Raw genomic sequence first — 26,536 nt, forward strand, 5'->3', positions numbered from 1 at the left:
ATGGCAAGGAAACTAAAGGGATCAAGTGCTTCCACGCACTCCCTGGGGCAGATCCAATGACTATAATTAAATATTTTTCTATTTTTTAAATTGGCATACAATTTACGTACCATAAAATTCACAGAAGTGTACAATTCAGTGGTTTTTAGTATATTCACAGAGTTGTGCAACCATCACCACTGTCTAATTCCAGGACATTTTCATCACCCCAAAAAGAAACACGGTACCCATTAGTAGTCACTCCCCATTCCCTTCTTCCCAGCCCCTGCCAACCAGTAATCTACTTTCTGTCTTTATGGATTTACCTCTTCTGGACTTTTCATATAAATGGGGTCATACAATAGCTTTTGGTTTCTGGCTTATAATTCAAGGAACGATGGAGTTTCTATATTGGTCAGAACTCCTTTGGTCACAAGTGATACAGACAATACCTCCAACTACCTTAAGCTGAATGAATGAATGAATAAGGAATGGAATTTATTGGCTCTTATAATTAAGAAGTACACAGGTAACTAGTTTCAGCTGCAACTGTATCCAGGGGCTCCAGGTGTCATCAGGACCCAGTCTTGCTCTCTCCATCCCTCAGCTCTGTTTTCTTCAGTGTTGGCTCCATGATCAAGCAAGCTATCCTCTGGTAGTGGCAGGGTGTTTGCCAGGAGCTCCTGAATCATAGGCTGTCCTCTTCAGCAACCCTAAAAGAAATAGAGATTCTCATCCTTAAGAGTTGAAAGTTCCAGAATTGGGACTCAGTGGACCATCTAGGTCATGTGACCATTTCTGTGCCTAACACTGTGGCTAAAAGAGATGGACTACTCCGGCACAGGCCAGGGCCATGGGCCTATCCCTGAATCATCGCAGCATCCAAGGCAATCTGATGCCCACATTGAAGTCAGGAGTTCAGTCAGCCCATCTGACCACATGAGATGACAGAAGGGAAGGGGTCTCTTCCCAAAAAGAGGGAGGAAGGGTATTGGGTAGACAAATCTATAGCTGTCCACTATAGTATCAGTGTTGAAAGGACGATTAGGAATCACATAGTCCAACCTCCTCAACTTACAGATGGGGAAACTGAGGTGTAGAGATGCTTCCTCCAGCTCCCCTGAATCACTAACAGAGTTGTATTGCCCTTGTCCTGCCAAAGGCCCCATCCAAATCCACCCCCACCCCTAGGCTGGTTATCAGATAAGTCAGCAGCAAAGAAAATCATGTTCTATTACTTTGTTCCTACCCAAACCCCTCCTGGCAGGTCCTCTTCACGCTCCAGGTAGCTTAGCCAAAAGTTTATCATGTTTGTCAGGCTGTCTGGACAGCGGCCTTTGCACTGGAATAAAATACCCATGTGATCTGCTTCTGCACACCTCAACTGACTGTGGAGTCTTTCTGGGGAACTTAATGGTCACAACCCTAAGGGATGTATACAGAAGGGTGTGTGATGATGAGATTATTAAAATGCCTTAATTCGTTTATAGATTTCTTCTTTTGTTCTTTCCATAAGAGCCCTTACAAATACTCTGTGCTAGGCCGCTGAGATACAACAGAAAAGAAGTAGTCCTCCCCCACAAAGAGTACACAGTCTAGGAAGACAGATACGTAAAAAGGCAATCACAGGACCATGCTTTGGTGTTATAGGGACATATGGTACAGGGGCCCAGCAGAAAATAGATGCTGTACTCAAAAGTGGTGTTTGAAGAGAATTTAACAAAGAGACCGTTTAGAAAGGAGAGGGCAGAGTTAAAGGAACCAGAAGGGAATGGTGAAGCAGCCCGAGGCTAGCAACAGGAAGACATTGCTACCACTGCTGAGTTTGCAAGAGCAGTGAGGAACCCAGCAAGCCCTGGAGCTATAGCAGAGGGCTGCCAAACAAGGAAGAAACAGGTGGAATAAATGTCTCAATCTCTCTTTCCTCCTCTAGTCTCCTGATGGTATCTCCCATTGGCCAAACGCAACCAGAAGCCCAGGGGCGAGGGAGCCCTTTGATGCAGTCCACGGAGTTCAGCCACTGGGACACAGAGGAGGGTAGAAAATTACAGAGAAAGGTTCTGGAGGGTTAAACAGAAGATGGCCTGCACAGCTAGGAAAAGTACTCAACCTAGACTAGAGGGAGGCGGCAAGGGTAAGAGTAAGCAGAACTAAATCCTATTATGCTGAGTTCAGGTGACATTTCCACTGGCCTGCCTTTTCTCATTCTCCCAAAGAGCACCTTTCCATTTCCATAACACTATATTCTATCCTCCAAGTAGCAATGCTGGTTTCCAGCTCAGAATTCTTCGTACCACCTCATGCTGCCTCTCGTTTGCTAGAATACATCACCAGGCTTTCTATATTACTTTTACATCTGACAATGATGTACAAAGCACTACTGGAGAGCATCCTTTTTGTTAACAACAGCACTCCCCTGGTGGCTTATTCTCCTATATCCTAGCAACGAGTGGCTCATCAGGCGGGTTCTGGGGAATACGTGGAGAGAGGATCCTGGCATCTAAAATAATGAAGTACTAATACAGGCAGGCTCAGATGCTACAAACTTTTTTTGAGTGCTTTCTATGTGCCAACTGCTTTAATGCACATTTTTTAAAGCAAATACAACTTCAGTTTATTCCAACCAACAAAATGCAATATTTGTAAACATGATTAAACATATTTATTCTGTGACTGACAACCTTTCTGAATCCAACCATTGAGGAAGAATGAGCCAATTGTTCATCAGATTTGAGCATCTGTATCCTCCTTAAGCTTATCTGCTCCATGGTGCCTCTTGAAGTAACCAAAACAGATGTGAATCAGGAAGCATGCTGAAGATAAACAGCTGTTTCTATATTATACACATAATTGATGGTAAATCCCACTTGATGTAAGTCTGGCTATAAAAATCCAATGAAGCTTAGCTATTCAGTAGAGTTTCAATTTGAATTTGGGATTGCAGTTCAAAAAATGTCAGCAGCAATGTTGCCAGTTTATACTGTAGAACCCACATGTATTCAGACATGCAGCAATGGTGACAGACAACAATAAATAAAAGATATGTGCATAATGAGCATGAAAATGTAAAATTTACAATCAAATTCTCCCTACAAAGAACCTAGATTTTTTTTTTCCTTTAAGTTTCAGGAGGCATTTACCCTTAGAAAAATCATCAAATAGGCCAGATATTTTTTCTATATTCTTCTTTCTCTCCTCCCCCACTCTCTTGCTTAGGCACTATATTCGTCTGCTAGGTCTGCCATAACAAAATACCGCAGACTGGGTGGCTTAAATAGCAGAAATTTATTTTCCTACAGCTCCGGAGGCTGGAAGCCCAAGATCAAGGTGATGGAAGGTCTGGTTTCTCCTGAGGCTTCTCTCTTTGGCTTGCAGATGGCCACCTTCTTGCTGTGTCTTCACATGGCCTTTTCTCTGTGTATGTGCATCCCTGGTGTCTCTTCCCCTTAGGAGGACACCAGTCATATGGGATTATGGCCCCACCCTTATGACCTTATTTAACCTTAATCACCTCTTTAAAGGTCCTGTCTCCAAATACAGCCACATTAGAGGTTAGGGCTTTAACATATGAATTTTGGAGGGACACAATTCAGTCCACAACAGGTACCCTATATTCTATTTCTTTCTTCATTCTTCCTACCTGCCACTCTGTCTCTGTTCTCAGGCAGAAGTATTATAGACCCATTTCTATTACTTGTAAACATGTAAACATCTGTTGAAGGGTTAGATACATTTAAGTTGGGCATCAAATCTCAGGCCAGAGGAGGAACTTTAATCTCCACCAACAGACAAGGTCATAGAGCTAAGGCCAGAACTGGAGTTAGAATCCCCAGGCTGTAAGGATCAGAAAGTAAATGGCAGGCTAGTGTGATGACAGATTATAATTTTAAGTCCAGAATCGGAAAAGCAAAGAAAGCTTTTTCTCTTCTCTGTCATCCATTTACCCCTTTCTATATTCAAAAATATCAAAAAGACAATTGAAGAGAAACATCATTTTCTTATTCCCAGCTCTCCTTGAGTTTCTCACTGGTGGTTTATTTGGACATGTATAGAGTATTTCTCAGAGTAGATTTTGAGCCTCTTTCTTAGATGGGCATCTCCTAGATGCCCCAGAAACCATTCTGAGTGGTCTGGCATTGGGTAGAGAGGGGTTGTTGTCTGGAGTGCTGCAGTGGGCCACAGGTCACCCCACTGCCACAGGCTTACCCTGTTGACCTCACACTCCATCAGAGGCTGGTGTCGACCAGCTGCCCAGGCTGTTGGAGCACCTGCTTCCTTCTGTTTATGGCATTAAGAACTTTCTTCCTTGGACCCAGCTGCATTTGTATGTTCTGAAGGTCCTCATCAGAGCAAAGCAACAGAGCTTCTAAATCAATCTGCTCTCTCATGAAAATGGGAAGGAATTCTTCCAGGTGGTGGGACTGTAAGAACACTTCCAGAGGAGTGGCATCAACCCCATCTTCCTCCCACTCCACTTCATCCTCATCCCAAGGCAGATCATCTTCATGGCTGTTTTCCTCTCCCTCTTCATCAGCCTCAGCTTCATCAGCCTCTGCTCCTCCTTGTCTTTGAAGCACTTCACTGGGCATCTTAAATCCCAACTCCCTCTTGCTGTCTGAGATCTCTTCGGGGCTTGATATTCTGTTCCTCTTAAAAACAATATTTCCTAGACCTGGACGGTTGAGAATGGATTCATGTTGCACACAGCTGTCCTCCTCTTCTGAGAACTGGAGCTTCTCTTTGAAGTCCCCTGAGAATGCGTCTTCCTCCTCCTCTCTGAACACTTCCATCATGTTTCTTTGCCCACTTCTGCTCTCCTTCTCTACTTGCTCTGCTGTATCTTTGTTCTTCTTGAACCTTAGCTTGAAGGTATCTTTAATGCCCTTAGACAGTGACCCAAATGTGCTGGCAGCAGAAGCATTTGAAAGGGATGACCTGGGGAAAGTGCCCTTGGAAGAAGAAAGAGTCCTAGATTCCTCCTTGCTGTAGGTGCGGGCCATCCTATTTTGGTGCTTCTCCTGGAGCCTCTCACACTCTTTAATCTGCCTCCTGGCATTTTTCTGAGCCTGCTCCTTCAGCCTGGCGACTTTCTTGGGGTTCATGATGTTATGGGCAGTGGCAGCCTTATCCAGGAGAGCAACGCAGTCATTCTGCTCTCTGCTGGCAGCAGCATCCAGAGGAGACCGTAAGTCATTGTCCAGGGCAAAGATGTTGGCACCAAAGTTGACCAGGAATGAGACGCAGTGGGCATGACCATTGGAGGCTGCATAATGTAAAGGAGTATTTCCCCAGATGTCACATCTATCGGGGTCCCCTCTAGAAGAGAAAATATCAAAAATACATACTAAATTTTTTTCTCTGAACACGAGGTCCAAAAAAATAAAAACAAAAAAAAGAACAAAATGCATGTTAATCCTGCCTTGGCATTGTAATAACTTGTGAAAGTCCAGATATGTCACATCCAGACATCATATGGGCAGAAACAGAAAGAGCCCATCTCTACCCTGTCTCCTTTTTTGAAGCAAGAAAAGCTTTCCAAAAAACTCCCCAACAGAGCAACTTTCATGTCTCATTGGCCAGAATTGGGTCACATTCCTAAGAGAAGGGAAATAGAGCTACCTTGTTTAACTTAGATCAATTAGAATTTTCTCCTGAAGGTAGGGATAAGATTACCCGATGATGTGCTGGTAAATGTCAACAACTGGCTCACCCAGGGAAAAAATCAAAGCTTTGATTTATAGCGTGTGCCAATTTCTGTGGTGTAAATATACCTACCATGGCAAATTTCAGGCTACTAAGGTGCTATTACTGGACATGGAGTTTGGAAGAGATGTGCAGTAGCACATCATTTAAATTGTCTCCACCATATAGATATAACAGACATGCAAAATCTTAAAAGCATAGATAATAGTAAAATAATTAGGAAGTAATGAGTTCTGAGTACTTTTTAATATAATTTATCAAATAATAAGTTTATATAATTTTATTTTTAATAATGGCTGTGTTTAACCGACTCTCAAACTTCCTGAAAATTTAGCAATCATCTCTTATGAGCTGGTAAGAGGTGGTTCCCACTCTACCACTGCTACCCTGCCCTGAGTCACATGTAGGGAAATAAATAATTGAACAAAACTGGGTTCCCATCAGCAAGAAAGAAAAGAGGAATGGATGTTGGGTAGGTAGCAAACGGTGTCTGCTACAACCATTATTTATACAAAGGGTAGAACCTCTCCATTGATTCCCCAACCTACTTCCATGTAATTACAGTGTCATATATGTGAATAGTTCTGCAAAGGTTTAAGGTGGAATTGGGGGCACTATTAGATGGTAGTAAAGCCAGAGACCCCATGCCAGGCACAGAAACAGGGACATGGTAGGTGCTCAATAAAGATTTGCCGAATGAATGAATGCCTACACGAATCTTGCCCAGGCTACAAGCACCCCCACCTCCTGTGAGGTCTTGAGTTACAAACAGGCACAAACGGAAAGTAAAGTGATAACTTATTGTTAACTATGGCTCTGGCCCCCAAGCCACTGCTTAGAACTCTGATAATACAGGTACTAAAGGGCACCTTCCCTTGCCCTAGTCTAGACTTCAAAATCAGGATCTCACTACCAGGCTGGTTCCATGGAAGGAGAGGAGAGAGCTTCTGAGAAGGCCTCTTAACCTCTGGTGAGCAGAAGGTGGAAACAGAAGAGAAGATCCATGCCCTTGCAACTGACATGTTAATGCACTGTAACCCTTCTACTATTCCTTGCTACTCAGCTTGGTCCCTGGACCAGGAGCAGCAGCAGCATCACCTGTGAGTTTGTTAGAAATGCAGAATCTTGGACCCCAGCCCAGACTTCCTGAATCAGAATTCAAAGTTTAACAAGATCCCCAGGTGATTTCTGGGCTCTCTGCAGATTGAGAAGAGCTGCACTAGTTAATGTGACCCAACTAGTGTCCTATAATTTGATGAATCAGATTTGTGTCTCCTCCATGGGAACCCCTGGCCTCCTCATGCTTTTCAGTTACAAAGCACATATTCACTGCCCCCACCCCCTCCAACCATCACAATCTCCCTCTTAGAGAAGGAAGATGAAAATGATTATTAGAGGAGTAAAATCAGACTCAGAGCACTTAATTGATTTGCCCAATGGTACACAGGCAACACACTTTGGATCAGGCCTGTCTCCAAGTCTAATGGTCTCCAACACAATATGGTCTTATGTTAACACACCTCAGCTTTTCCACTTTACCAGCTACAAGGCCTCAAGCTTAACTTTTCTAGGACTCAGTGTCCTCATTTGTAAATTGAGGATAATATTTCCTCCTCATAGAATTGTTATGTGAATAAATTAATATACATAAAGCATTAGAAAAGTGATTGGTACATAGTGAATATTCAACAAACATTACCTATTTTTATTTCCCTTGTCTCTAAACTCATAATCCCTAATTTCATATATTTGTTTTTTTCTCACATTCGTCTAGTAAATTCTCACAGCACTACAATAGATCCTGTGACTTTTTAACATTTATAGTCTTACTTAGTCAAATATTTATGCCCTATCTCCCTAATTAGATAATATCCCAGAGGGCAAAGCCTGTGTCTTTTTGTCCTTTGTATCATATCTCCTAGCAGAAGTCTCAAACTCAACCTAAAGTAGCCAAGCAGATAATTTAAGTAACTAAATGAGGCCAAGTTCGTTCTTTCAACAAAGTCAGAGTCAACTACCAGCTCCATCTAGAAAGAAGAGCCGTCATTCAGCCACAGCTGATGGCTACCTTGAATAAAAGCAGACACAATATTGCCAGAGTTTCCTTTTTTCAAACAAGGCCAGAAATGCAGAATTTCATGTGAAATTTTTTGACTTCTAAATGTTGGCTGAAACTTAAAAGAAAAATACAGTGAAGTCCAAATAAAACATATTTGTGGGCTAGATGCAGCCCATAAGCTGGCAGTTGGCAACCTCCTTCTGAATAGAGGGAACAGTATGAGCAGATGCACATATGGGTGATATTACATGGCATATCTGGGGAACCAGGAGTATACTTCAGTGTGACCAGAGTGCATGGAGATGGGGGCAAGGGAAACAAGTGCAAAGAGAAAAAAAAGAAAATGAAATTGAATCTAAGGAAAGCAAATATTAAATAACACAGTTCTGTTGGGCAGCCACTTTCAAGAGGGCTCTGGTCAGTTAGCCTGATTTAATTGTCTTGGATCAAAGGAAACCCCTTTCAACTTTGGCACAGTTGTGTATCCTAGGGGAGCACAGTACTTCTCTTCCAAAGATGTAGTTTTACTTTCTATTTATTTTAACCAAACACCATATTCAAAAGACTCCTTAAGTACCCTACACAACAAAGAGAGATTGTAAAACATCCAAGACGTTACTATAAACATAAACAAAAACATACTGATTAAATTTGCCTGAAATTACCCTTGAATTGGATAAGTTACAAAAGAAATTATTGAGAGAAATGAGCTGTGGTGGGACATTAAAGGCTATTAAGAAGTTTGGGTTAAATCTTCATCCTTCAGGCCATAGAGTAATGGAATTTTCCCATCTCAAGGGATCTTAAATGATCCTTTCAAGATGAGAGGAGAACATGAAGAAAACCTGAGATGCCCCCAAAGATGGGTCTTCTTTTAAGAAAATTTCAAATGCAAAATTTCAAATTTACAGATGAAACTGTCAGTAAGGTGATTTATGAGTTTCCGTAGTGCATTTAAGCTATTTCCACTTGCAAAAATTCTATTTACAGACAACTTTTCAAATTGATGTACAATTTAAATCAAAATATTTTCTATTGACAAGTTTCATGGGATCTTTCTAAACTCAATCTTTGTCTTTCAATCCTTGGTGTCTTTCACATTTCTTGATAAAACCATTAGACATACATGCTCTGGGATTTACAAACTGGTCCCCCTCATTTGATGACCTGAGTCCAATATTGATGTTACATATAGCATCAATGATGTACATATCATTTCCTTGGGCTAAATTCAGTCTAGTGTTTTTTTTTTCTTATTCATTTTTTTTTCCAAATGAAGAAATTCTAAATCTATATTTTGCCCTTGCTTTTTGGTAGATCAGTGCATTTGGGCAATAATTTTTAAAGCTGGATTGGTATTATTGTCACTAAATAGGCAATTGTCTTATATTAAATTACTCTGAGCATCGGTTCCATTTCAATTTCTCTTTTTGAAGTTGATTTGATTTTTTGTGCAGTTGTTCTCAGAAAAATATTATTCCTTCAAAAATGTTTTTCTACAGAAGGGATATTTGGACTCACTAATAATCAAAGAAATGAAAACGATGCCCTACTATTTTTTTGCCTATCAGATAGGCAACGATTAAAAAGAATAGTAATGCTCGGTTTTGGCAGGAGTGTGGAGAAATGAACAATGCTGAAGGAAGCATAAAGTGGTTCAAATTTCCTGGTACGATACATACCAAAAGTCTTTAAAACATAGCACCCTCTTGAATCAACAATTCTGCCTTTAAGAATTTATCCTAAGGCGGGACCGGCCCGGTGGCACAAGCAGTTAGTGTATGCACTCTGCTGTGGCAGCCCGGGGTTCGCTGGTTCGGATCCCGGGCACGCACCAATCGGATCCCAAGTACGCACCAAAGCACTGGCTTGGCAAGCCATGCTGTGGCGGCCTCCCACATAAAGTGGAGGAAGATGGGCACGGATGTTAGCCCAGGGCCAGTCTTCCTCAACAAAAAGAGAGGAGGACTGGCGGATGTTAGCACAGGCCTGATCTCCTCACAAAAAAAAAAAAAAAAAAAAAGAATTTATCCTAAGGAAATATCAGACCCTTGTGCAAAGATGAATGATCAAGGATATTCATCCTAACTTACTTATAATAGTTAAAAGACTAGATTCAAATTAAACATCATGAACAGGCAACTGATTAAATAAATTATGATGAAACCATAAAACAGAATACCGTGTAGCCATTAAAAATAGTGGCATGGATCTCTACCTTTAAGCACAAATGGTCCATGATATATTGTTAAATAATTAGAAGCAGGTTTCAGAACAGTTTATATAATATGATTGTCTTTTTAAGGAGTAAAAATGTACATGTGTGTGCATGTTCTCAAAGGAAAAAGGCTGGAAGGATATATACCCAAATGTTAAGGACTGGAAGAATTGGTGTGATTTTTACTTTATTAAATATATCTTTCCAATATGATATGAAATGTAACAATAAGTATTACTTTTCCTTTAAGAATCAGAGAGGAAGAAAATTTATTTCCATTTTAGAAAATGAAAGAAAATTTTAAATATCATGCACACATTAAAGGCAAAATGAAATTTTGTGTAATTGGGGGCATCCTCCCAGTGTAGGATAACACAAAGTAAATGCTTTCATATTTAAGTTTAAAATAGAAAAACAGTTTTTAACAAAGCCAGAGTTTGGATATTAATCATTACCACATGATTCATTGTCGCAATCAGGTAGTGACTGATAAACACTGCAATCATCAGACTGGAATGGACCTCAACAATTGATTAGTTTCTAGATTCAATTTTTACTTTGTTTCCCTTTTTAATTCCCTTCACTCTAATTGGCAATTTGATCTCACACAATTCCTAAAGATTGGCTGTGGTCAAAATGAGAGATGACCTAGGAAAACCCTCACAAGACATTTTTTTTCAGCCTACACGAGGCCAACTTAATGTAACACATCTTAAATGCTTCTGGAGAGAAGGAAACAAAATCCGGGATGTACTAGAATCAGAAGACAAAAGTTGAGAAGGAAGGACTAGAAAACGCAGGGTTAGAAGGATTTTGTGCCCATAGCCAATGTATAATAAATATAACTTAGTGGACTGGATTTTGATATTACATTGAGAAAAATTACTTTACTATGTCAGATAAATGGGAAAAGAGCGGACTATGTAACAAATTGTGTTGGGACAAATGACTAACCACTTGGAGAATGTATAGTAGATCATAACCTCAGAACTTAAATCAAAATAAATGATATATGAATTAAGTATTTAAAATAAAAAATGAAACTAAAAAAGTACTAAAGAAAATATCAGTCAGTATTTAGGCATGACCTCAAAGTTAGAATTATATAGTAAAATTGACAGGCTTAAGTATAAAAATATATACACTTAAAAATATATACTTAAATATATTTATATTCTCATTTTTAAGATATATATTGTCAAAAATATTAACCACAAATTGTGAAAATATTTGAAATATAATGAGAAAAAGCTTATATTCTAACTTTAAAAAACATATTTTTATAAATCAACGAGAAATGTTGAAGATCCCAATGTAAAAGTGGGACAAGGCTATAAATACACAGTTCACAAACGTGAAAATACAATGGTCACTAAGCATGAAAAGAATTTTCAACCTCACTAGTAACCAAAGAAAAGAACATTAAAACCACACTGATATTGGACCTTTATTTAATACTGACAAAAATGGGTACTCACTATCTGAAGGGCAAGTTGTCAATACATACGCAAAAGTGCTCATGCCAATTGATCCAGAAATTTCACTTTGGAGAATTTATCCTCAAGAAAATGTGAGCAAAGATTTATGTATAAAAATATTCATCACAGCACAGTTTAAATTACAGGAAAGAAATTATTTGTGCAAAAGAGAGATTGACTAAGAACTATATATATATTGACTAGAATAGTAAGAAGTTCCTGAAAATTAAATTATAAAAGAATATGTGTTGACATGCAACAATGTTCATGACGTATTGAGTGGTTAAAAAAAAAAAACAGCATGCTACCAAATTGCCTACTTAGGATACCATCTTTTTGTGTGTGTATAAATATATATGTAATATTTATATATTTATACACACTATATATATTATATATACAAAACATACAAATGTTAACAGCATGGCATTATAGGACATTTTTTCTTTATAATTTGTGTGCCTACATATGATTTAATTTTCTGGGCTCAGCTTATGTTACTTTTGTCATAAAGACCAGCAGAACACTAAGTGTAAGAAAATGTTTCCGGCATACAAAGGAGACAGAGAGAGAAAAAATATCTAGGCGTTGCCATTTAAATTGGACCTCAAAGGGAGCAAGGGCTTGCATTGGTTGTGAAGTACCTGATATCTTGCACTTGGTCAGAGGTGGTATACTTTGAGTGGATGAAGAAAGTTTGGGAAAAGGGGAGACATGCACAATATTACAATCAGGAGAAGGCTGACTGATGGGGGTGGGGATAGAAGGAGGTATCTGTGAAAAGGAAGTCAAATCAGGCAAAAGGAATGGAGAACATCAACCGCCACTCACTTCCTCATTCAGTTCTCAACTCAGGAAATCTCTCCACCTTTGGTTCTTCCTAAAGTGCCCCCCACTTCAGTAAAGGGTGCCAACAGTGACAAGCTGTCGAAGCCAGAAGCTGAGGCCTGGATCCTCCTCTTTCTTTATCTGCCCACCCCAACATCCAGTCAATCATAATCACTCCTACATCTGAACTGCCACTCAAATCCATCCACATCTCTCCATTCCCACTGCCACTACCCAAGTCCAGTTCATCTCTCATCTCAACCATTAAAATAGCCCCCATTTTCTCTGACTGCTATATAGCTGCCTGAGCAAATTTTGTAAACGCAAATTTACCAGGCGGCTCCCCTGTGTAAACCCATGACAATGGCTTCCCATGCCCTTAGGATAAAGTTCAACTCCTTAATAGAGTTTACAAGGCTCTTGTGATCTGGTCTTGTCTCTTACAACTTGACCTCTTGCCACTCAAGCCACATCCAGCCACACACAACTTCTTCAGTGCCCAGAATGCACAGTGCTCTCACTTAGGGGAAACACCCTTCCCTCCATCTTCATCTGGCCAACTCCTTCTCACTTTTCACATCCCAGCTTAAACTCTCTGGAAAGCCTTCCCTCACCCCTTAGATCGGGATAGCTGCCTAGATGCTTGGGTTGTTTATTTAGTGTCCTCTCTTTCTCCCTTTGTAACACACATCATACATGACATATAATTTCTGCCTTCCTCTCTTAAATCTGATCACCATGAGGACGGAATTGTGTCTCTTTTGTTGATCATAGCATCCCCAGTGGCTAGCAAAATGGCTGGCACATAGCAGATATATATATAAATATGTATATTTATATATATGTATAAATAAAGGTGTATTGAATTGAAATAAATTCACTTGGCACCTTTATTTACATTTTCTTTTTTTCTTTCTTTACCTCTCTTAGGTTCTAGTTGCCAATGCTGCCTAGCCCCCTCAGTAACAAGCAGAAGAAAACAGCTAGCTAATTCCTGCATTAGAATTTAGGAGGAATATGTGTGCATGTATGTATCTAACAGCCAGAGAGGTAATAAAGTTAAGACAGGCTGAAGGTTCCTTTCACAGCTTGTAAAGCCAGCAACTTCATCTAAGAATCATGGGCTTGTTCTAAGATTGAGTATTAATAAAAGGCTGTGGGATTTTAATGGCATAGATGAAAAAAATAAAATAAAAACACATCATTTGTTCCAATCAAGGTTGACATCTTAAAACCAAGTAGAACAGAGATCTCTTTTTAAGGAGTCAACCATTTACATTTCATAGAAAAGATCTTTAAAGGCACAGGATTAAAATATCTTCCCCTCAAGACATGTAACAGTGCCTTAGAGTTCAGGATCTCTCTGCGTGTGGCTCATACCGGATGAGCCACCCCCATGGTGCCAGTTTTCACTAGGAAAAGACAGAATCTCTAGGTAATTTTCTCCCTCTTTCTAAAAAGACAACTATTTAGACAGTCTAGAAAGAAGGCCAAGTATGTTCATTGACTTCCCTGCCTCTTGCTGCTGTCTGCCGAATCCTACTATAAACACTGTTTCCAACTGAAACCATCAGGTTGAACTTACCCTCTGCTGCAGATTATTTCTAGGGCTTCCAAGTTCCCATGGTAGGCTGCTAGTAGTGTGGGAGTCATGCCATCTTCATCAGAAAGATTCAGATCTCTCTTGGTAGCCTCTTTTAGAAGTTCCAGGTAGCTATCACTAGCAGCTTGGTGGTAGTGAGTGGACATTTTTTCCTGCTCACAAAAGCTTGGCCAGATATCACTCTCTGAGCAGAGCAGGATGTTAGTGGAGCAGGCTTCCTACGAAGCTGGTTAATCAGTGACAAGGAAGAGTGTCACCCCAGGGCAAAGCTCATTCCAGCCTCCCTCCATGGATGGCAGCCAGAAAGGTTCACAGCACTGAACTTGGACCTTTTCTTTCTGGAATGGCCGTGACTGCTGTGTTCATCTTGAGTGTTTTGAGGCACATTTAATTTTTTAATGTCCATTAACAAGTCTTGAGTATAATATTGGTCATTTAGGCACAGAATGTAGAAAATAATTTCCAAACAATTCAAAACTAGTCTAGTTCACTGGGGAGGTTTATTTTTTTAACTACTTTTTTTAAGGTATAATTTACATACTATAAAATTCACCCATTTTAAGTGTACAATTCAATGATCATTAGTAAATTTACAGAGTTGTGTAACCATCACCATAATTCCATTTTAGACATATCTATCACGCCAAAAATATCCCTCATGGTCATTTATAGTCAAACCCCATTCCCACTCCCAACTCCAGGAAACCACTAATCTGCTGTCTATCTCTACAGATTTGCTTTCTATGGGCATTTCATATAAATGGAATCATATAATATATAGTCTTTTGTGTCTAGCTTTTTTTTAGTCTCACATAATTTTTTGAGGTTCATCCATGCTATAGCAAGTAACAGTACTTCCTTTTTATTGCTGAATAATATTCTACTATGCTAATATACCAAATTTTCTTTATTCACTCAACAGTTGATGGACATTTGAATTGTTTCCAGAGTTTAGTTTTATGAATAATGCTGCTATGAACATTCACATACAAGTCTTTGTGTGGACATATATTTTCATGTCTTTTGGGAATATACCAAGGAGTGGAAGTGCTGGGTTGTATGGCAATTTATATTTAACTTTTTTTTTTTTTTGAGGAAGATCGGCCCTGAGTTAACATCTGCCAATCCTCCTCTCTTATTTTGCTGAGGAAGACTGGCCCTGGGCTAACATCCATGCCCATCTTCCTCCACTTTATATGGGACACCACCACAGCATGGCTTGACAAGCGGTGCGTCGGTATGTGCCAGGATCCAAACCAGCGAACCCTGGGCTGCCGCAGCAGAGCACACGCACTTAACCCATTGTGCCACTGGGCCGGCCCCTATATTTAACTTTTTAAGAAACTGCCAAACTGTTTTCCAAAGTGGCTGTACCATTTTATATTCCCATCAGCAATGTATGATGGTTCAAATTTCTCCAAATCCTTGCAGCCTTTGTTGTCTATTTTTTTGCTTATGGCCATCCTAGTGGGTGTGAAGTGATATCATTGTGGTTTTAATTTGCATTTCCCTAATGACTAATGCTGTCAAGCACATTTTCATGTGCTTATTAGCCATTCTATCTTGTATTTAAATTCTTTGCCCACCTTTTCACTGGGTTGTCTTCATATTATTGAGTTATAAAAGTTCTTTATATATTCTGGATACAAATCCTTTTGAACTGAATGAAAATACAACATATCAAAATTTATAGGATACAGTTAAAACAGAACTGAGGAGGGAAATTTGCAGTTTTTAATGCCTGTATTAGAAAAGAAGAAAGATCTCAAATCAATAATTTAAACTTCCACCTTAAGTAAAGAAGGAACAGCATGGAAAAATTAGTGTAAATAAAGATCACAATATAAGACCAAAAACATGGTCCAAATCTATCTGTAATCAAAATAAACGTAAATGGACCAAACTTACCAGTTAGAAGACTCAGCCATGTCTTATTTACAATGGACACATCTAAAATATAAAATTGCAGAAAGACTGAAAGCAAAAAATGGAAAGGTTGGGGGCCAGCCCGGTGGCGTAATGGTTAAGTTCAGCATGCTCCGCTTTGGCAGCCCAGGTTCGCAGGTTCGGATCCCAGGTGCAGACCTTCACCACTCATCAAGCCATGCTGTGGCAGCAACCCACAAACAAAATAGAGAAATACAGGCATAGACGTTAGCTCAGGGCCACTCCTCTTCAAGCAAAAAGAGGAAGATTGGCAACAGGTGTTAGCTCAGAGCCAATCTTCCTCAACAAAAAAAAAAAAAAAAAAAGGAAAGGTTATATTGAGCAAATATTAACAAAAAATTGGTATAGCTATATTTATACCAGACAAAATATAGTTTAAGCCAAAAAAAATTACTGGGAATAGAGATCATACATAATGATGAAAGGAACAATTCATCAAGAAAATATGATAGTCCTAAACTTTTATATACCTAATACATAGCCCCAAAATAGAGAAAACAAAAATTAATAGAATTTAAAGAGAAAGAACAAATCCACAATCATAGTGGGAGATTTTAATATACCCCCTAAATGTTATATGTCAATGAGACTAAAGATTAGTCAAGATATAAAAGATTTGAACACAATTAAAAAGTTTGATCTAACAATCCTATACAGAACCCTGCACTCAATAGAAAATGCATGCTCTTTGCAAACACACAGAGAAGATTTATAAAAATTATCCACCTAATAGAACCAGTGCAGGCCTCAACAAATGTCAAATAATAGGTTTCATGCAGACCATGTTCTCCGAAGGCATTGCAATAAAATTAGAACCCATCACCCTTACACAACTGATGCACTATTTATATATTCTCTTGTGGTATATTTTTTACATAGTTTTCATCACAAATACATACCATTTTATATTGTGTCTTTTCCTCTCTTTAGTCTACCACAAACATTTCCCATATTGTTACAAAATCCTTAATATGTTTGGATAATATTCCACAGAACTGATGTGAGGCAGGTCTATTTTCAAAGTCTTTAACTGTTTATTCCTATTATCTCTTTTTTTCCAAGTCTTTATTCCAAGATAAATTATTTGCCCATTCTGAAAAAGTACAAGGCTTTCATTTGCAGTTTCCTCAAAAAATTAGCTCCAAGGATCAATGTTTGTTCCTTTTTCTGGTTTCTATGAAAACACCAGTAGAAGCTATAGAAACAACTCGGAGGGAAGCATTATTTAGTGGCAAAAAAAAAATTTTTTTTAGCCCAAAGAGAGTAAAATATCCAAACATCATTGTGGGTACTTTGAGAACAAGGTAACATTCTTCCTCAATTAATTTTTTAAAAAGCCACTTTAATTTAGACACAGTTGCATTCATTAATGCACTCTTAAACAGAAAATCATATATAACTTGAGAGAGGGCTTCTCAAAGATGGATTAATTGTAGTAGAATGCCAAGTGTCAGACAAGGAGTCTTCTACTGGATGAAGATGATGGTGGTGATGATAATGATAACGATAGCTATGATGAGGGGAAAGAGAATGATAGGGATGAGGATGGAAGCAAAGGAGAAGGAGGACAGAGCAATTATAGAGAAGAGGAAGAAGGGTTGGAAATGGAGGACAAGGAGGAGAACGAGGAGTTTCTCAACTCCAGTGGTACTTACGACTTAGATTTAAACTCTCCTGTGAAATGGTAAAACATCTGAACTTTTTTTTTTTTTTCTTAATGGTAAGGATCCTGGCATCCTCTGGCCATTTCCTTGAGAAAACTTCTTCCTTGAAATAAGAATGGATGGGGAAGGAGAGGAGAAGCAGAAACAAATCCTTCTGAATTTGAAGATCCTCCCTACCCCATCCCTTCAAGAAGAGGTTGAGAAAGAGAATTGAACTTGGAGCTAGAAGACCTAGAGTCCATATGATCTGGGGCAAGTTACTCCATCTATTTGAGTCTCCGTTTCTTTGTGAATAAAATTGGGGGATATTGCTTATGATCATGTCATCATCACCTAAGCTTACAGTAGTAAAGATGAATGAGATAAAATTCCTTACAAACGATAAAGTATGGTTTTACAAACTGGAAGTAGTGCGATTGTGGCTTAGGGAGGAGAAAGAGAGAGAGTGAGCGCTATAGCGCGATAATTGGTGTATTTTCTCATTCCCCAAAGCCCAAAGGAAGCAAAATTGGCGGGAGATATTGAGGGCAGAGATTAATGAAAATAACTAACACAGATTTGCATATAATATACACACTAGTTCCTTGTGAGGAGTCTGGAAAATTGTGGGGCAATTGTGGATTTTGACTGTATGTTCTGACTGTATTGGTCTTACGGAAATAAGTATTTGAGTCTGTTCCAACAGCATGCTGCTGGACTCTTGGAAGGTCAGAGAAGAATATCTGCCATGCACGATAGTGGAGAGACTTTGAAGATCAGGCTTAAGGAGCAAAGACCCTCCCCTGGATTGTTCTATTACTTAGAAAGTCAAGGCCCTCATCAACCTTCTTTTGGAACCAACCCTGCCCCCCACACCTCCCTACATTCCTGTAATATTAGTATAACTTTAGGGAAACATCCTGCCAGTGATTTCTTTGTCCCTCTGGCTGCCACTTAGGTTCAGAGGGGTAAGCTTCTTTCCCTTCTTTGTTTTCCTAAAACTCTAGAAACTCAACTTATTACCTGGCACATCAGGTAATATTTAACTACTTCACTTTGAGAGGCCCTTCTGCCCAGACACCATTTCTTTTTGCCAATGACCCAGAGAAAACAGGGTTAGTCAGCCCCCAGAGGCAGCACTTGGAAAGATCCTCCCACCAATTAGTCTCCTCCTCCCCATAGAGCAATGGCATTTTCAACTCTTCATTGTTGTGTTTATAATTTTTCGGCCTCTTCTGCCTCAATAGCAGCTACCTGACAGCTGGGTGGTCTAAACAGGTGTCCCATCTACCATGGAGTCTATCCTGGCTAGGAGAAAGTAGCACTTGGATGGAGAATTTACCTAGGACTCTGACCTATCTATAATAAACAAAGTCCTATGTGTTCCTTTCTCAGAGAGAGGAAAAGAAGGGACAAAGATTAGCGGTAGTTGATACTTCCAGTCTACCCCAAGAAAAACCAATGCCAGCAAAGTAGAAACCAAACTGCTCCCTTTTTGTTCTGAAAAACCCTTCACTGCTAATTGGGAAAGAAATTCAACAGCTTTTGCAGCCCAGAAACACATATTTTTATTAATGAGATTGCCCCCTGCACTCCAAGAGCTCTGGCTTTCAAAAGCAGACAGTATTTGTTCTCCAAAGCTATTCATGTCTAATTACAGAGGAAATTCACTTGTATGGTAGGGAAGCGCATTTTCAAATAATAAGAAAAAAGAAAAGATCCAAGAAGAACATTTGCTTTTAACAAGATTACTTCATCTAATGAGTATCTTATTATGAATTTTAATGAAAATAAAGGCAATAACAGAAAGCAAAGAAAGTTAAAGCGATTACAAAAGTCCTGTCGTTACACAGAAAACTTACAGGAATCAGGCGAGGGCAGAACAAGGCATTGTTAACACACTACTGCTATGTTTGCTGAGCTTGGCTTTATGAGAAACATGTCTGTTGAGGTAAAGACATTTTCAAATGTATTATCTAGAAAATGTCACTTAGACATGAATTTTTTTCTCTTTAGCACAGTAATAAAACTCCTCAAACTATTTGATGGGGATTTTTCCTATTCAAAAGAGATTTCGACCCCCTGTTTCTCATTTAAACATATATATCACTCTTAAAATACAAAGAAACTTTCTTTCCCACACTGAAGGTCATTGGTGTTGTTTTCCTTAGACACTGTTAAATACAAACATGAAGCAATCAAAGGAACCATTGTCTGCCCTTTTGTTTTCTCTTCTCCAAATGAAAACATTTATGAAAATATTTAGGTGGGTGAGTTGACTATTGAAATTGTAGTGTCCCTGATGTATTGATTGGGCTTAATTTATTCATATAAGTTTCAAGCCATTCAAAGCCCTATTTTTTCTGCCAGAAAAATAGACAGAGCTGTTATTGTACCATCTGGTTTTCATGAGAAATCTCTTGGCATCTCTTAACTGCACATTTTATAAATGCTAAATCCCAGATGGTGTTGTAATAGTGGAAAGTTTTATAAAGGTTTCCAAAAAGAAATTCTTTAAAATGTGAACACTGGATAGTCTGAATAGGGGCTGTGAACTTAAATTCTACACTTGAATCAGCTGGCTTTGTTAGCTGGACAAATTTCCTTTTTTCTTAGGCCTTTTCCCCTTGCTAATTAGTTACTGGTTCTGTGAACTGAAGGCTTCAACCAATATAATCACATGACCTGAGTCCTCACCCAAAGCTTAAGTTCTATAAAAACTGCAGGAATAATGATGACTGGAAAACCTATACTAGCTGCCATTTTGTTTCAAGATGGCAGAATTTGCCACAAGGGAGGTGTGTTAGAGCACCCTTTAGCAGATCACCAAATACCATCAAAACTATTCAACTCTCTCAAAGCTGATAGTTGGACTGGAAAGACAGGCAAATGTGAATGTGAATGCCAATTTTGTTGAAATCAAGCCATAGTACAGTAATGGTTCAGAACACAGGTTCTTAAGTCAGAGACTGACAGATATTAAACCAGAAATCAGACCCTGCCGTTTATGTGGGCAAATTACTTCTTTCTGAGCCTCGGTTTCCTCATCAGTAAAATGAAAAGAATACTTTTCCAGTTATTATTCACAGGGACATTGCAAGTAATTACTGAGTTAATATTTGTAAAATGCTTAGCACAATGTGTGGTACGTAGTCAGTACTCAATGAATATAAATCAGTAGTAGTTCTAAAAGTACAGGTAAAGTAGAAATTGTAGTACTAGTAGCAGAAAGGTAGAAAGTCTCTCCCTTCTTTAGTGCAAGCGTAGATGTGTAATTACTGCCCTTTCTTAAGCCTTCTTCTCTTCAATTTTTTTTCTCAATAACAACAACAGCTGGGATCTGGGTTTTTATGGTCTTAGCCCTTATCATGGTACAGAAAAGAGAATATATAGTTTATAGTCACACAGAGTTGTATTTCAACCTGGGAATTTGTTTACATTTTCTAGGGCTGCCATAACCAAGTACCTCAAACTACGTGGCTTAAACAACAGAAATTTACAACTTCCTCACAGTTCTGGAAGCTCGAAGTCCGAGTTCAAGGTGTTGGCAGGGTTGGTTTCTTCTGAGGGCCGTGAGGGAACGATCTGTTCCAGGCCTCTCTCCTTGGCTGTAAAAGGCCATCCTCCTCCTGGTCTTTACATTGTCTTCCCTCTGTATATGTCTATGTCCAAATTTCCTCTTCTTATAAGGACACTAGTAATACTCTATTAGGGCCCACCCTAATAACCTCATTTTAAGTTAGTCACCTCTGTAAAGACCCTAACTCCAATTAGGGTTACATTCTGAGGTACTGAGGATTAGGATTTCAACATGAGTTGGGGGGAGGGGGCACATTCAGCCCATAGAGCTTTCTACTTCATAGCTATCAACTGGGGGGAAATTCACCTCAAGGAACCTTCATTTCCTTTTCTTATTCCTACCTTGAAGGTTTATGCACCAGTGTACGGGACCTGTACCCAGTGAGCCTTAATAAAACTTTACTTCCCTCCTTCCTACAGAGACTCATCAAATTGTTACCAAAACCAAAGTGGGTTCACCTCCTGGCGAGTTAAATCAGACTCTCCACCAGAAGTAGTTGTCACACAAAGTAAGGTATATTTGCAGCAAATAGGAGACCATGTGGAATCATTTCCAAATTCATAGCTCTCCCCGAGCAAAGGGAAGCAGGGACCTTTTATTTTGGACGGGGAATGAATATTCAAAAGGGAGAGGTGGGTATTCACTTGCACAAGCTCAATTGGAAAACATGCTTCCACATACACTGCAGGTTATGGTAATAAGGTCTAAGCTCTTCCTGGAGAGATTAAAATAAGATTAATAAAATTAGCATTAAAAATAAGGCAAAGGTCATAGGGGTAGCTCTTGTGATGAGGCTTGGTTTGGTTCTGGGTGGTTGGTGATTGCATTCCTTAACATAACAAAAGGAAACAAAACAAAAGGAAAAAAAACAATTTGGAAACAGTTACATTCTTCGGAACCCGTCCTTGAGTTCTTTGGGCAATTAGTCGGTGACAAAATCACACAGTTTTTGAGAACCACCTACTCCTTCCCAGTACTCTGTGTGAAAAGTGAATGACAAAGGTGTGGATTACAAAACCTACAGGGGGATCAGGAGAGGAAGGGGTGGATTACAGAGATATAGGGAAAGTGTTATCGGATACAAACACAGGTTCTTTACCAGCCACACAAGAGGGGCCAAATAAAAGAGGAACGGCAGGCTTATGTCAGGGAAAGAGGTTTTATTTCAGGTGACGTCAGCCGGGAGAGGAGAGCTCTCAAATTTGTCTCGTCTCCCCGAAAGATGGGAGGCAAAGGGGTTTTAAAGGTTGTGAAGAATGTAGTTGCTTGTAGGGAGGGGGAGCTGTGGCCTTGCTGGTCAGCTCTTCCCCACCAGCCTGCCTTTGCCCTTGTGAGGCTGCTGGCAGGGAGGGGGAGGGCGAGATAAGGGAATCTGCAGGTGTCCTTGGTTGTCTGTCTCCGTGGTGGATGGTGGATTCTGGCACCAGGAAGCCGAGGAGTTGGGGTCTGGGAGCTTCAGCTTCTTGATATTTCATGGGTATCAGTTTCCCTGTTAACAAAACTTCAAAGGACCTGTAACTAGCCAAAATGTTAGCATGAGGCCACCTGGGCTCTAACAATTTGTAACTTCTATTTGCCTTGTGAAGTTCAGGGATAGGAAGGTTTAAAAACCCTGTATTTACATATGAATGTAATTTAGAGAATCAGGGAAAGAGGATGAGTGCTTTTGGTTTTAACCCCATATATGCTGGGTTTGATGTAGGGGAACTGATATCAGGGCCGGCATCAAAAGGAAGTTTAACAGAACTCAGCTGTTCCTTGAATAAGTAATAACCCTTCAGGGAATGGGCTGAGCTCCAACCTGTGTTACCCTGATCAAGATTCAAATTCCATAGAGAGTGTTTGATTAGCTTCAATCATGTGCCTACCCCTTGCCCAAAGGGTAATGGAGGCAGCTTGACTAAAATCTCACCACCACCACCACCATTAAAACACATAGATAGAGAGAACAGATTGGTGGTTACCAGAGAGGAAGGTGATAGGGGGAGGGCGAAAGGGTGTAAACGGGCACATGTGTACCGTGACAGGTGGAAACTAGACTTTTGATGGTGACTATGATGTAGTCTATACAGAAGTCAAAATACAATGATGTACACCTGAAATTTATATAATGTTATAAATCAATGTGACTTCAATTAAAAAAAAAAGATTCAAAAAATGAAAAAGTCTCACCAAGGTTATATCTAATGGGAAAGAGAGTTCCCTAAAGGCACATCATGAGGCTATTAACAAAAGAAGAGAAAAAGATACTGGACAGAAAAGAATATACCTGCGTGTATTTAAGTTTACTTATTTATGCTTAGGTCTTGTGTGTTACATAAGTAGTCTTTTGGTCTCCCCCATTGAAAGCAAACCCATTAAAGGCAAAGTCTTTGTTTGCACTTGCACAAATATGCATGTTGCTTCTTTTGAGACTTCAAAGTCTCATGGTTGCTCAGTAAACTCCCATAGGAGGATATCTGCAGTTTCATAACAAAAAACTGGGCTCATTTTGAAATCAGAATTCTAAATAATAGTCACAGACACCTATTGCCACATCGTGCTGCCTAACAAACCCCCGAACTAAGAAGCTTTTAACAATGAGCATTGATTTAGCTCACAAGTCTACAGTCAACTGGTTAATCCCTCTGTGCTCCGCTGACATTAGCTGGGCTCACTCACTCATCAGCAGTCAACTGGCAGGTCAGGTAGGGACCAGTTGCTCTAGGATGGCCTCAGCTTAGATGACCTGTCTCTGCTCCTTGTGATCAGTCATCATCTTGCAGGCTAGCCTGGGCTTGTTCTCATGGTGGATGCAGAATGCTAAGAGAGGGAGCACTAGGTCAAGAGACCTAGTCTCAGAACTGGCACACCGTCACTTCCAACCCATTCTATTGGCCAAAGAAAGTCACAAGGCCAAGCCAGATTCAAGCAAGGGAGGAGGCGCAGGAGAACAGGCTGACTGCAAAGCACGTTGCAAAGGATGGGAGTACAGGGTGGGGTAGAAGACTGGGGCCTTTACAATCAATCTACCACATCCTGCAGAACTTTAACATGTAACATATTTTATTTTCTATCAACTAAAAGGATTATACTGCATTGCCAAGGGAACCTTTTCTCTATTTCTGTGGTAACCATTGCCCTAGCTACTAGCTACGGAGTAATCAATCTGTGTTAACATTTGTATGTATCTGACTTTTTATTTAGAACTTCTGAGCCTTCTCTGTCATACATTTATCTAAGCTGCCCTATCTTTATATTTACAAGTCGATGAAGCCTTTTATGCCTTTGTCCTGGTTCTTTCTGAATCCATTACTATTAGGAGGCTCATTCAACTTGGACCTGTCTAAAGATCCAAAGGGGAAAATGAGATTAACATTGTATAGTTACATGGTTAAAGGAACTACCATATAATGTTCAAGAACATTCCCATTGATATAGTCTCTTATTTTTCCAAAATAAATTCATATTTGATATTTGAATGCTATTTTAAGCTTAACTGGTAGAAGTTTCTATATTTCTTATTTATCTTATGTTGCTAAATTCTAATTAATGCCGTCTTGTACTTTTAAAGCTAAGTGAACTGCAGGAGAAGCACAGAGTTTTAAACACCTCCTCCTACACAAGCAGGCACATGCACAGAGAAAATCATCATGAATTGGAAAGAGCCTGGGAGTGGGCACAGGACCTGGTTTCTCGCTGGAGCTCTGCCACTAACTTGCTGTATGACCTTGGGCAAGTTACTCAACCTCTTAGGTTTCATTTCTTCATTTTATAATAGGGAGCTGGACTTTGGAAGCCTCATGCACCAAATCCATGCACTTGGGCATTCTACCTTTATACCATGAAGTTTGAACTCACAGGCCTTTGGTTCTATAGCTTCTATAGATCACTTCTATACAAATCAGATTTACTGTCACTGCTATCACTTTAAAATTATTTTAATTGGTTATTTTATCACCAAGACAATTTAATCAATACAGAAGTGAATAAAGTCAAAAAGGCAGGACTCTCCCATTTCCCTATTCCTATTCCTAGGAATGATATATTACAAATATATATATATATATATATATATATATATATATATATATATTTTGTGTGTGTGTGTGAGGAAGGTCAGCCCTGAGCTAACATCCGTGCTAATCCTCCTCTTTTTGCTGAGGGAGACTGGCTCTGAGCTAACATCTATTGCCAGTCCTCCTCCTTTTTTTTTTTCCCCCAAAGCCCCAGTAGATAGCTATATGTCATAGTTGCACATCCTTCTAGTTGCTGTATGTGGGACGCGGCCTCAGCATGGCCGGAGAAGCGGTGCGTTGGTGCGCGCCCGGGATCCGAACCGGGCCGCCGGTAGCAGAGCGCGCGCACTTAACCGCTAAGCCACGGGGCCGGCCCTATTACATATATTGATAACCAGGAGAGCAGAAGCCCAAGCAAATCAGAACGGACAACAGTTGTAAATGCCCAGCATAGCCAGACTGGGGTGGACCACCTGCATACCTGTACTGTCTCTCTCCCCACACCGCGCCCCCATAACACTGTTAGCTCTCTGGCATATCCTTCCGGACTTGAATGCAAATACACATCTATATACCCACACATACACATAAATGTATAGACACACATATAGGGTTTTTTCTTGCTCTTCTTTTTTTAAAGCAAAAACATGGAGACATACTAATTATACAGTTCCAAAACTCCAATTTTATTGTGGATGTTTTTAATACCAGTATTCATAGATCCAGTTGAATCCATAGATGCATTTTTGTAGCTGAAGAGTATTCCATAGTTTATCTAACCGTCTCCTGATGATGACATTTAGGTTGTCTTCAATTAATATTTTTATAATTGTTGTGGAAAATAAGACAACAGGCTTGGAATTTAAGAATTATGAACAGTTGTTTATAAGAACTGCATTTCAGAAAGTAAAGAGAGCACCTGCCCAAATGAGGCAACAACATTGCACTGTTGTTATATATAACAACCTAAAACTCCCTTCAAGAAATGCCTGGTGGTTAGCAGGTGAGAAGTGTCCTCATGACACTCAAGTAGAGACCAGGACATTCAGAGAAGATGAGAGGGAACACCCTGTAGACATAAATTAACAAACTTAAAAAGACTTATTGAAAAGAATGTGGAAAACATAAATTTGAAAGAGATCCTACTGTTTATTTAGTAAAATGTTAAGGATCTATCATTTCTGTAAAGATTTTAGTTTTTCCTAACTAGTGTTATGAGACATCATCTTATTATAGAACAACTATTCTTCATTTTCAAAGCTGCCTGACCTGAACACATTTGTACCCTTGTGCACTTATGCAGGATTGGTTCTTATGGGCCTGGAGCTACTTTTCAGTGACTGTCCCAAGCACAGCGTAGGCTGGGTCAGGCAAGGCAAATGAAATTAATCTCCGGTGCACTCACCACCTTGAAGAGCTCCCACAATGGTCCTTCTTCTCTCCATCCCTGTTGCTCAGGGACTTTGTGCTGTCCCTTGGTCTCCCAGAGCCCTCAGTTTG

General features: G+C 39.6%; 1 protein-coding gene and 1 long non-coding RNA gene across 2 annotated transcripts; both read right to left on the minus strand.

The window, feature by feature from the left end:
• Positions 1-170: 170 nt before the first annotated feature.
• On the minus strand, positions 171-26,536 carry LOC147913598 (uncharacterized). Its single transcript, XR_015548548.1, has 3 exons — positions 26,442-26,536; positions 15,777-15,975; positions 171-692 (listed from the first exon to the last, which is right to left on the minus strand). It is a non-coding gene; the product is annotated as an uncharacterized LOC147913598 (long non-coding RNA).
• On the minus strand, positions 2,378-14,014 carry ANKS4B (ankyrin repeat and sterile alpha motif domain containing 4B). Its single transcript, XM_004442957.3, has 2 exons — positions 13,851-14,014; positions 2,378-5,295 (listed from the first exon to the last, which is right to left on the minus strand). The coding sequence occupies exons 1-2, from the start codon at positions 14,012-14,014 to the stop codon at positions 4,206-4,208; spliced, it is 1,254 nt and encodes a 417-aa protein (XP_004443014.1). The 3' UTR covers positions 2,378-4,205.

The sequence above is a fragment of the Ceratotherium simum genome, chromosome 26 (assembly GCF_057802395.1).
Source record: "Ceratotherium simum simum isolate JZ-2026a chromosome 26, ASM5780239v1, whole genome shotgun sequence".
NCBI lineage: Eukaryota > Metazoa > Chordata > Mammalia > Perissodactyla > Rhinocerotidae > Ceratotherium > Ceratotherium simum.

Bases quoted from the DNA above. Each gene is read 5' to 3' on its own strand.
- ANKS4B (XM_004442957.3), bottom strand. From the start codon at position 14,014: ATGTCCACTCACTACCACCAAGCTGCTAGTGATAGCTACCTGGAACTT. The intron at 5,296-13,850 runs GTAAGTTCAACC...TTTCTCTTCTAG, and splicing joins GAAATAATCTGCAGCAGAGG to AGGGGACCCCGATAGATGTG.